Consider the following 11,112-nt stretch of genomic DNA (forward strand, 5'->3'; position numbering starts at 1 on the left):
AAATAGTATTTTGAATTAAAAGTCCTTAGAGGTCAAGAGGCATTGGAAGAGGCTTTCCCTCTATCTGCATAAAAACCAGACCCATCAAAAGGAGCAATTGTCTTTTCTTCCCCTCGCTGTTATCTCAATATACTGTGGGAAAGAAGATGAAGAATGCAACCAGACCTGGCCCAAATCATTTTAAATATAATATCTGTTGCTCAGGTTAATTTAATTTGCAAGGAGAATCATTTACGAGTCAATCTGTTTCCCCCCATCTATTTATTCTCCCAAATATCTATTCGTCCTCCTTAGTAACCACTTAGACACCAAATCTGCTGGGCTTCCCAGCCTCTGGAACTGTGAGAATAAAAATTTCTTTTATCTGGAAGCCACCCAGTCTGTGGTGTTCTGTTATCGCAACCTGAGTAGACTAAGGTGCCCACTGATGCGGACCAACTGGGATAACACATGTGAAAAAACCCGGTCCAATGTCTAGGGTGTACCAGGCAGAGCACTTTAATTTGCACTGGCAAATGGCATCTCTCATCATTTCTAGTTTCTCATGAACCAGCCTACTTTTGTGGATTTCTAGTCCTTAGGAAAGGATATTAAAGAAAACAGCAACAATTTCGTGGCATCATCAGCAAGTGCAATATTGATATCTCTGCCCTCACATGGGTTTCAGGACTAAACAAGTCAGAGTGGCAAAGTTTCATTTTAAGTCCTTTTCATTTCCTTTATTTAATCCTCGTCATAAAGCATTGTACATTTACTTTTTAAAAATGTTAGACCATTAGGTAGCATGCTGTTTTTTTAAAAGGCTTTTGTAATTAACCTGTCATGTAATTTAGTAGAGAAAATATTACAGGGGCCTCTTAGTAGAGAGGTAGCCAGGACTGGGAGTAAGAAGCCCGTCTTACCTGTGTCTGGGGAAGCTGCGAAGCTGCTAGCGTTGAGGGTGAGTCTATTTCAGGTTTGGTTGGAGGGGACACATCAACCTGTTCACATGAGCTGTTTCCTTGTCACTTCCCCCACCCCCCATCGATCCTCCTGCCCCCAGCCAAGGCAGCATCAGGGAGTTATGGGATGAAAAATCCTTGGGTAGGATTCTTAGGTTTTAAAGATGTGACTGCTTGGGATTCCAGGGAAGCTGTACTACTACTGTGACATCATGTGCTTGTTACCCCATGTTCGGTAGTGGGCCGTGTCTCTGTGCTGCTTTTATCTGGCCCTGTAACTTAACAAGGCATAAAACAGCAAGCCGTGCTCAGCAGGTGCTTCAGTGGAGCAAGCCATCTCGCCTGTGGAGTCTGGGAAGGTAAAGAGATTATTACCTGATTTTTTCCCCCTAGTAGCGAACAGTGTAACTATGATGATTAGAAAAAACAAAAAGCCCCTTTGCTGATTGTTTCCTATGCTATATTACTATAGCATATAATATTTTCCTGCAAATTTTACTAAATTATAACTGAAAAAATGTGATTTTTTTTTCTTTTTTTTTTTTAGCATTTGGACAAACTGAGGCTCACACAGGAGGACCCAGAGAATCAAAAGCTGGGCTGTCACCCAAGTCCTCACCAGCCAGAGGGATGGGTACAAGGAGTATAAAGAGTTTGAAAAAGTGTATTCAATAGGATTGTTTCTTCGAAACTTTCCGTTTTATGAAACAAGACTTGATAAGATGATCTTGATTTGTGACAGTCTGCAGAGGGCAGTGTGAAAAGACCACGTAAGGGGTACACATCTGAAAAAATAGATTGGAAAGCAGTTCTAAAAATATGAAAAAATAAAAAAAATCCCTATAATTTTAATTCTCAAGCTAAGAAAGACCGTTCAAGATATTTAAAAGTTAAATAGTAAACAATGCTAGGCAAAAGAAAATGGATAGAGAAATGAAATAACAGGGATTAATTAAAGTTAGGTATTATTAGTATTGCTAGTTTTAGGGGTACAATGAATAGCTACATGTTTTATAGAGTCATCTAGAAGTTAACCATTTATTGACAATGTGGAACAAAAACTTATTTCAAGCAAAGAACAAGATTAAAGTGGGAGCGGGCAGGAGTCAACCTGACGCCTATTCATCACCATCCAGTGAGTTTCTAGCCCACCCCAGATTGGTGTAACTGCTCACTGTGGATTGGAGAGCAGATAGCACTGGGTCCGGGAGCCTGGAGAGACTGAAAGTAGGAAGGTCATGGTCTTCCCCCTGGGGCATGCAGTACAGTGGGAAAGCGATAATGAATGAGCTACAGTGTAGGATTGCAAAGTAAAGTCTGTTTTACAGAAGACACAACATTGCAACTGATTCAGTATCTCTATTGCAGTTGATTTCAGAGGCCAAGACTTCTTTTGTAGCTTTTTTTTTTTTTTTAGCATGCATCAAGCTAACTTCGTGGAGAATGTATACATTGATCCATATCATACTAAATAATGTAAATAAATGAGGGTATGTATTATACGGCTCCAGGTCATGACATGGGGTCCTTGTAAGCTGCACCTCTCTCAAAAGCATCTGGTACGTGTGAAGTTGCATGTCAGTGACTTGCTCCAATGTACTAAGAGGAGCTCACAAAGGCTGTCTGTCTTGGCCCTCATTCAGGAGCATTTAAATACCAGAAAAACCAGAAGGCCCATACCTGGCCCAGTATAGCCACAGCTAGCATAGTGTCAGGGCTTGTAGTTAGAGTAGTCAGAGGGAAGCCAGATTTTGTAGGACCTGTCATCGGTGTGACCAACTATTCATTATATGTACGGTCCCATGTGCCCCATAGGTGCAAAGTCCTAACAAGAAACAATTGTGGAAGAGGAGGCTAGAATACAAGACCATTTGTATGTGGGAGTTTTATCTGAGGATCCCAACTAATTTCGAAGTAAATTTTTTCAGTAGATTTTGTTATGTTCAATCTTTTAGGCCTCCAAATTATATTAATAGCCTTAGAAAAAAAATTTTTGTATTATTTATTTATTGCTTTTTTTCAGCATATTATGGGGGTACAAAAGTTTAGGTTACGTATATTGCCCTTGCCCCCACTCCCTGCCCCGAATCAGAGCTTCAAGTGTGTCCATCCCCTAGACTGTGTGCATCACACTCATTATGTATGTATACACCCATCCCCTCCCCACCACACATCTGCCCGACACCCGATTAATGTTATTCCTAAATGTGCTCTTAGGTGATGATCAGTGAAACCAATTTGATGGTGAGTACATGTGGTGCTTATTTTTCTATCCTTGGGATACTTCACTTAGTAGAATGGGTTCCAGCTTTCTCCAGGAAAATACAAGAGGTGCTATATCACCATTGTTTCTTATAGCTGAGTAGTACTCCATTGGATACATATACCACATTTCATTAATCCACTCATGTAAAGAACCCCCAAATATGCAGGCTTTATTAATATTTTGCTAAATTCTTCATGGTTTATAATGGAGTTAAATATGATTATAAGATTTTAAAATATGAGCTTTGCTTCATGATTTATCTGTAGGTTCAATTGACTGAACTTGAATAAATTATTCACCACTTCATTAAAATTCAATAGGATTGAAAGTTTCCATCCGATGCATTAAGCTGTCTGTCGCAAAAGAATGGCCACGTGGTCCATACGGAGGATGGTGTTCCCAATACGGCCCTCGCTGAAAGTGTAGGGAATATGAATGCCATGTAAAATTTATATTTCACTTTCCATTAACAAAAATTATTTATGTACACATCAGGAGAAGAAAATGGCTTTCGGTAAGGATCTGCATGTTGGTGACTTTTCATCTCTCAGTGGGAATATGTTACAGTACTAGCATAAAAATGCCATCACTGCAGAGCGATCTGAGAGTCTTAGGATGATTATCTTTATTGCTTGGAGGTAACATTTTAGTAAATGAGATTTAGTTAACATTCTCATACAAAGAACTATCATAATTTGAGAGAAAAGTCATCTCCTAAAACATATTAAAACTAGAATTTTGTTTATTTTTTTCCTCTGCTAGAACCTAAACCGTGTAATTTATTGGAACAGATGGCACAGTAGATGTGACATAGGTGTGTTATACTTTTAGGAAAAGCTAATTTATAAAAATGCTACACCAAAAAGTCATAAAATTGGAAACTTAAAGGCTTTTTATAGTCCAGCTGACTCAGCTAATCTGTATTTCCATCTCTGCCAAAGTCAAATCCATCACCTGCAGTCTCTGTTGACCCTCTAGTCGTGTGGGTACTTTTATCTCCTAGTGCTTTTAGCCACTACTTTGTCACTAAATCTGTGAATCGCTTTCCAGTTGGTGTTGTTATAGTTAAATAAAATACCATTTTCATATTCTATTCCAGATATCTGCGATCGTCAGAACAGACCTTCCTAAGGCCTCACTAAAACTGTAGCTGCCATCAGCCCCGGTGTTTCTGGGATGTGGGCTGCTTTGCTCAGAACAAGCCCCATTTTTTTCCCTTAAAACCAAACGTTCAGCGTTTCCTGCTTCCATATGTTGCGTGAACATTACTGGGCATGCGTACTGTCCTTCCTGTTGTTCTCCAGATACTCCCCAGCTCGCCCATTTCCGTCTTTAAATACCAGGCCCCAAATTAGCCACCACGTTCCAGGAGCAGTAGGGGGTTCAGGGACCAGATGGATTCAGGAACTGACACTCAGAACGATGATGCTTAACTGTTTGGGGACACATAGCCCTTCTGAGAATCTAAGCTCTGGAATCTGTTCCCAAGAAAATGCATATGTGGGCAGAGGTGCAAGTTTCCATACAATTTCGGAGGATTCCTGGGGCTTGCTATAGTTCATTCATAAACCGTGTACCCTCTGGGACAGAGGATTGAGAACCCTGACTCTGTTGTTTTGAGCCTGTACCTGGGTATAAACAAGGGAATTTTTTAATAACCATATGGCGTTGGGTCTTAGGTAGAAGGCAGAGAATTTGGAGGATCTGCAACTGAAGGTTTTGTTTATTTTTAAGCAGGATGTATTTTAGAGATCAGATTTTGAAACTCCTTTTCAATTATAATCGTATATGTGAGTTTTTCTCAGAATCCGCTTTCATAAAAAATGTATTTAGCTGGCTTTTTCCTGCACTGACTTGTTCAGACATGTTAGTCCTTTTAGGAAAATGCGCTCATGAGATTTGAAAAGCAGCCCACCAAGCCTCAGGCCCCGCTGGGTTCTCTCCTGCTGACATTTGTTGGACAAAGAGTCTCTTGATTTACTTGATTAGGGAATAACTCGAACCTTGTAGAAAGTAAAACAGACATATATTTTAACCACTGGTCCTAATGTAATTTTTTAAATTATTTTTTTTTGTGGAATTTATGGCATCTTTGCACATATGGAAATGACAGGAGGGAAAAATGTGTTGGTTTCCAAATGTGCTGTTTAAACAGATAATTGGGCAAAATATTTGAAAAGAAGTGCTCAATCCCTTGACTTGGTGTGCTTTAATCTTAACTTCTCTTCCTCTTTTTTGACCTCTGTATCTGCATCGTGTCTACTCCACCCTCCCAGTGTACTTATATCAGCTTGGCTCTATTCACACACCTTTATTTTATTTGTTAGTCATTCCTGCTAGAACATTCTATGAGTGGTGTATTTGCGAGGTGAGTGTAGACTAGGGTTTAGGTGCTAATGAGGAGTCTTGGGGGTTGTGGGGGGCACAGGTCAGCTCTGCTGAAGCAGGTGGTGAGTTTTTCCTGGTGGTCTAAGTTGGTGTGAGCCTGGGCTCCCAACTACACAGAATTTCTTTATCTTCAGCCTGGTGGTGAATCCAAGACGAGAGACTCTGATGTGTTGGAATTGCTGGTCAGGGTTTATAAAGAGCTGTGGACTTCCAAATTGTTGGCATCCACTGTTGAATTTTACTGATGTAACAATTATGCCGGAGCTTTTAACATAGGAGACCTCTAAAGTCTCGTTCTTCTCAGTGTGAGGGGAATAAGGGCAGACGATACACGTACACTGTTTAAAAATATGTTTGCAGGCCGGGCATGGTGGCTCACGCTTGCAATCCTAGCACTCTGGGAGGCCAAGGCAGGAGGATCTCTTGAGGCCAGGAGTTCAGGACCAGCTTGAGCCAAGAGCGAGACCCCGTCTCTACTAAAAATAGAGAAAATTAGCCAGTCAACTAAAAACAGAAATAAAAAACTAGCCAGGCATGGTGGTACATGTAGTCCCAGCTGCTCGGGAGGCTGAGGCAGGAGGATCGATTGAGCCCAGGAGTTTGAGGTTGCGGTGAGCTATGATGACGCCACTGCACTCTACCCAGGGTGACAGAGCGAGACTCTGTCTCAAAAAAACAAAAACAAAAACAAAAACAAAACAGTGTTTTCCAGTCCCTCTCTTCCTCTTCACCCCAGTGACCTTGTTCTTCTTGCAGGTTATGGCCACACCGTGCCCCTGTCGGACGGGGGCAAAGCCTTCTGCATCATCTACTCGGTCATCGGCATTCCCTTCACCCTCCTATTCCTGACGGCCGTGGTCCAGCGTGTCACCGTGCACGTCACCCGCAGGCCTGTCCTCTACTTCCACGTCCGCTGGGGCTTCTCCAAGCAGGTGGTGGCCATCGTCCACGCCGTGGTCCTCGGCTTTGTCACCGTGTCCTGTTTCTTCTTCATCCCGGCCGCTGTCTTCTCCGTCTTGGAGGATGACTGGAACTTTCTCGAATCCTTTTATTTTTGTTTTATTTCCCTGAGCACCATTGGCCTGGGAGATTACGTTCCTGGAGAAGGCTACAATCAAAAATTCAGGGAGCTCTATAAGATTGGGATCACGTGTGAGTATCAGGGTTCATGGGCTGCTCCCTCTGTCTGTTTTGCCATTCCAAGCTCCTCCTCGCCTGCCAGTGAATAGTCTTTCTTAAAAGCCCGGGCTGCTTTCCTCTCATTGATAAAGCTTCTGAATTAACCGCCTCCCCATAACTATTTCATTTCATGAATCCCTTCAAAACTCTGCATGCAGAAATCTTATTACTGAGTTATTTTTCCCAGGGACCTGGGAATGACTAATTGATTCGTTACATTACAATAATAATGTAATAGGCATTATATATTACAGGGTGAAAATACATCATACGGAATGTACTTGATAACCAACTTTTAATTTAAAAAAAGGTTGTTCTACTTTATTAAATATTTTGTTTTAAGTCCAAGAAAACTAGGCCTCAGATAGAGCCTGTTACCATCAATCATGCTCTTTAGTTTACCAGGAAAATCTTAAAAGAGCTGCTCGTCTCATTTGTCCATCTGGTTCTTTTTCGAAGAAGTTAGCCTATGTTAACTGTTTTCAGAATTTTATATTTGGGAAATAAAATGGGCATTAAGATGCAGATGGCCAGTGACTTATAACTTTTAAATAATTTTTGTTTTAAATTCAATAGAATATCATAGAAAACTTAGCCATCCATTTTCAGGAAGCTGTTCAATTTTGTGTGAGCCTTTCCTATCTTTTTCAAGACGCACAGAATTGTGGTTATAATGTACACACAGTTTTCATTTCTGTCTTCTCAAGAATTTTTCAATTCATGAGGTCATGTCTTCTAGGAAATCGTAGCCGATACTCCGGAGTCAAACACTCTGTCCTGACCCTGTCTTGTAGTCTTAACCTCACAAAATGCTTTGTTGAACTGTGTGTATTTTAACATTTCCATTAACCCGTGGACTTGCCCAGAACAAAGACTTCACTCATAAATCCCCAATACTTTGAACAGTGCCTGGCTTCCATACAAATTCAATAGATATTTGCCAAATGACTGCAAGCATGATTTTATATTTCCTCTAGTTACCATAAGGAATATTTATAGAGTCCACATAATATTTCACCAGGGGGCTATACCATAATCCAGCCATATCTATATTATGGACCATTTCGGTTTCTGCTAATTTGAGACTAATATAAATAACACTATAGAAAATGTCCTTGTGTATTTATACATTTTCTACTTTGATATCCTTCCAAGAAGTAGAATTACTGGCCCGAAGTGAATATGCCTTTTTGTGACTCCCAGAACATGTTGACCTGCTACTTTCCAAATGGCACTACAGGTTCACACTGCGACCAGGGCTATTGGAGAGTGACAGTTTCAGCACACCTGGGGTGGTGGTAGCCAGTAGCATTAGAGATGTTTTCTGCATTTGTGAATTTGATAGCACTGTAAACACTATCTTAACTTTCTTGTCATGTAATGGGTTATTTTATTATTTTTTCATGACTTTGGAAAGTAGACTGTTTACGTAATTACGTTTGCCAGCTACAACACTTTTCCCCAGGGTAAATTGTCGTCTCTTAATTTTGCTCAGCCTTTTTAACTTCCTTAGTTTTTCTTATAATACTAAATCGTTGCGTAACATTTCATCACTTGGTACAACGTGGATCCTGTTTTCTTAGGCACTCTCCATAGAGTTAGTTTATGTTCGAGTGTTAAGAACTTGAGTATCTAACAAATGAATGTTCCAGAGGTATGTTACTTGTGGATAGGACAAAGCCCCTCAGATTTGCCTAAAACCCTGGGTATTTTTGTTAGCACTCAAGTTTTGCTAAATAATGATAAAAAAAAGTAGTGGATTCATCAGTTACTCTAACAATGTCATTACTGTTTTTACAATACAAAGAGCACGTTCATGCACTCTATTATTATCAAAATTGATAGTCAGATTCTAAAATATTAAAACTTTGCGTGTTTGAGATAATCAGCCTCTTTATTCATATTATGCTGCCAATTCTAGCTTTCCTACTTATTGTATTTTCTGAAAATCTTCCTCAAACATTTCATTACTGGGACATGAACTTGAAATTTTTGTTACTCTTGGAGTTTTCATTTTTCACTTTCCTGTTCCTTTCCATGATGATTATTTTTTTCCTGGAAACTGATTTTTAAAATGTTGTAACTCACTCAAAATATCACCATTTCCCATCATAAATTCCATTGTACCCAAATCAACTGTTATTTTATTTTAAGAATAAGAAACTGGTAGAATTATCTAGTGCGTGGTCCATGTGCCAAAAAAATAACTGTCAGATAATGGAGAGCCCGGGTCTGGTGCTGGATTTAGGTGCAAGTGTAAACAGCCACACAGAGAGACCTATATAACACTGACACCGGTTCTTGAAGGAATTTAGATTTAGCTTCAACTGCAATTCCTATAATTAGATTTCTTACTCTGTAGTAGAAATCACAATAAGAGTATTAGTGAGTTCTTAAAAAGGTGCCAAGTATTGTTCTAAGCACCCCATGAGAAATAAAAAACTTTTCTAAAATGTCACTGGCTTTTTGTAAGCCACTGATTATAAAGCAGAGGCGACAAGCCCTCCTTGCATGGAAGGTCTCACTCGGATGAGTGTAGTGTGTTCTCTTATCTGTCTTTAACAATGCCACATCAGCCCCAACTGTTTTGTTTTTTGTCTCAAAAATTTCAGAGCCAGGCACAGTGGCTCATGCTTGTAATTCTAGCACATTGGGAGGCTGAGGCAGGAGGATCGCTTGAGCCTAGGAGTTTGAGGCTGCAGTGAGTTATGATGATGCCACTGCACTCCAGCTTGGAGGAGTACCTAGCAACAGAGCAAGACCCTGTCTCAAAAAAAAAAAAAATTGTAGCCTGTGATTCTAAATAATCCAAGTTCATAGAAGGTTAAGTCCTGCTTCGTCATCTTTCCCTCTTTGACAATGGGTAGTTCCTCTTTAAGCCATGGACTTCAAAACCTTCCTAGAAATTACAAAACTGGCAATGAATTTATTCCTTAATAAATGTTTCCGGGAAGCGTGGGAAGGGAGAAGGTAAGTCACTCGCTACTTGACTTAACCATGACAGGATCACACTGAGATGCTGTCCTGTTTCTCGCCAGGTTACCTGCTACTTGGCCTGATTGCCATGTTGGTAGTTCTGGAAACCTTCTGTGAACTCCATGAGCTGAAAAAATTCCGAAAGATGTTCTACGTGAAGAAGGACAAGGATGAAGATCAAGTGCACATCATCGAGCATGACCAGCTATCTTTCTCCTCCATCACAGACCAGGCGGTTGGCATGAAAGACGATCAGAAGCAAAACGAGCCTTTTGTGGCCACTCAGTTGTCTACCAGCTCCGATGGCTCCGCAAACCATTAAGTGCAGGCTTTGCCGCACCGGGGTCAGGGTGTGAGGAAGAGGCTTAGTTATGTTCATTTTTATCAGAATGTAAAAGCTAAGGTGATGCCATTTTAAGAAATATCTACTGTTTTGCAATATTTTAATAAACAAACAAAAATAAAAAAAACAAGCAAAAAATGGAACAAAGAAAGCTTTGACCCTACAGGGATGTCTGATAAGTAAAGAAATAGGATGTGTACCTATAACCCACATGTGACAGAATTATCTAGACTTTGCATAGGAGAAGAATACTGGAAGCAGATGCCACTGTGGAATAGAAGCAGATTTTATACTTTTAATTAGGAACTTTGGGGTTTGCGTTTAAATCATTTAGCTGAGGGCCAAATAGCAACATTTATATTTAAAAGCAAAAAAAAAAAAAAAAAAAAAGAAAGGAAAAAAAAGCATAGAGGTGTGTTTTATAAATAGGTTTATGTGTACCAGTTTTGCATGTGCCCATCCAAAATGATTATTTTTATAGAATCTAAGTTAAACCTACTATTTATAATGCATAGGTAACCATTAACTATGTACATATGAAGTATAAATATGTTTATATCCTGTACATATGGTTTAGGTCACCAGATCCCAGTCTACTTCTTAAACCAAGATTGTAGATATTTTTCTTTTGATTTCTCTTTATACTACAGAATCCAGAGTTCCTGCCACAAAATAAGAGGAATAATAAACTTAAGAGTGAGTAGCTGTAGTGCTCAGCTACAATAAATGTTTCTACCCTCCTGCAATACAGTGGTATCCGACGTCTAAAATGTTTATAAACATTTTTTTTTTGGAAGTGAACAAATAACGCAGAATAGGATTTGTAAAAAGGTTACGACACTTTGTTTTGAAAGTGCATCGTGGTTTGCAGCCACCTAGCACTAAAGCACAGAACTCGAACATAAAAGCCCCAAATGAATAGATTATGTTGCATTAATCTGAGAATCTTAGATTTACAAGTGGAAAGAAAGAAAAATCACAGCTGGTTGCAATGCTATGATTTCATATATTGAAAGTTT

At 39.7% G+C, this 11,112-nt stretch overlaps 1 protein-coding gene and 1 long non-coding RNA gene across 2 annotated transcripts in view; both read left to right on the forward strand.

The window, feature by feature from the left end:
- Positions 1-10,841, forward strand: part of KCNK1 (potassium two pore domain channel subfamily K member 1) — a 39,560-nt gene extending 28,719 nt beyond the window's left edge. The window contains exons 2-3 of the mRNA XM_045537016.1: positions 6,352-6,747; positions 9,813-10,841. Coding sequence (XP_045392972.1) covers positions 6,352-6,747; positions 9,813-10,072 — 656 coding nt within the window. The 3' untranslated portion in view covers positions 10,073-10,841. The remainder of the gene's footprint in view (positions 1-6,351; positions 6,748-9,812) is intronic.
- LOC123627459 lies at positions 1,688-5,317 on the forward strand. The gene is made up of 3 exons (XR_006731298.1): positions 1,688-1,718; positions 3,159-3,185; positions 3,703-5,317. It is a non-coding gene; the product is annotated as an uncharacterized LOC123627459 (long non-coding RNA).
- Positions 10,842-11,112: the final 271 nt, after the last annotated feature.

This window comes from Lemur catta, chromosome 25, assembly GCF_020740605.2.
Source record: "Lemur catta isolate mLemCat1 chromosome 25, mLemCat1.pri, whole genome shotgun sequence".
NCBI lineage: Eukaryota > Metazoa > Chordata > Mammalia > Primates > Lemuridae > Lemur > Lemur catta.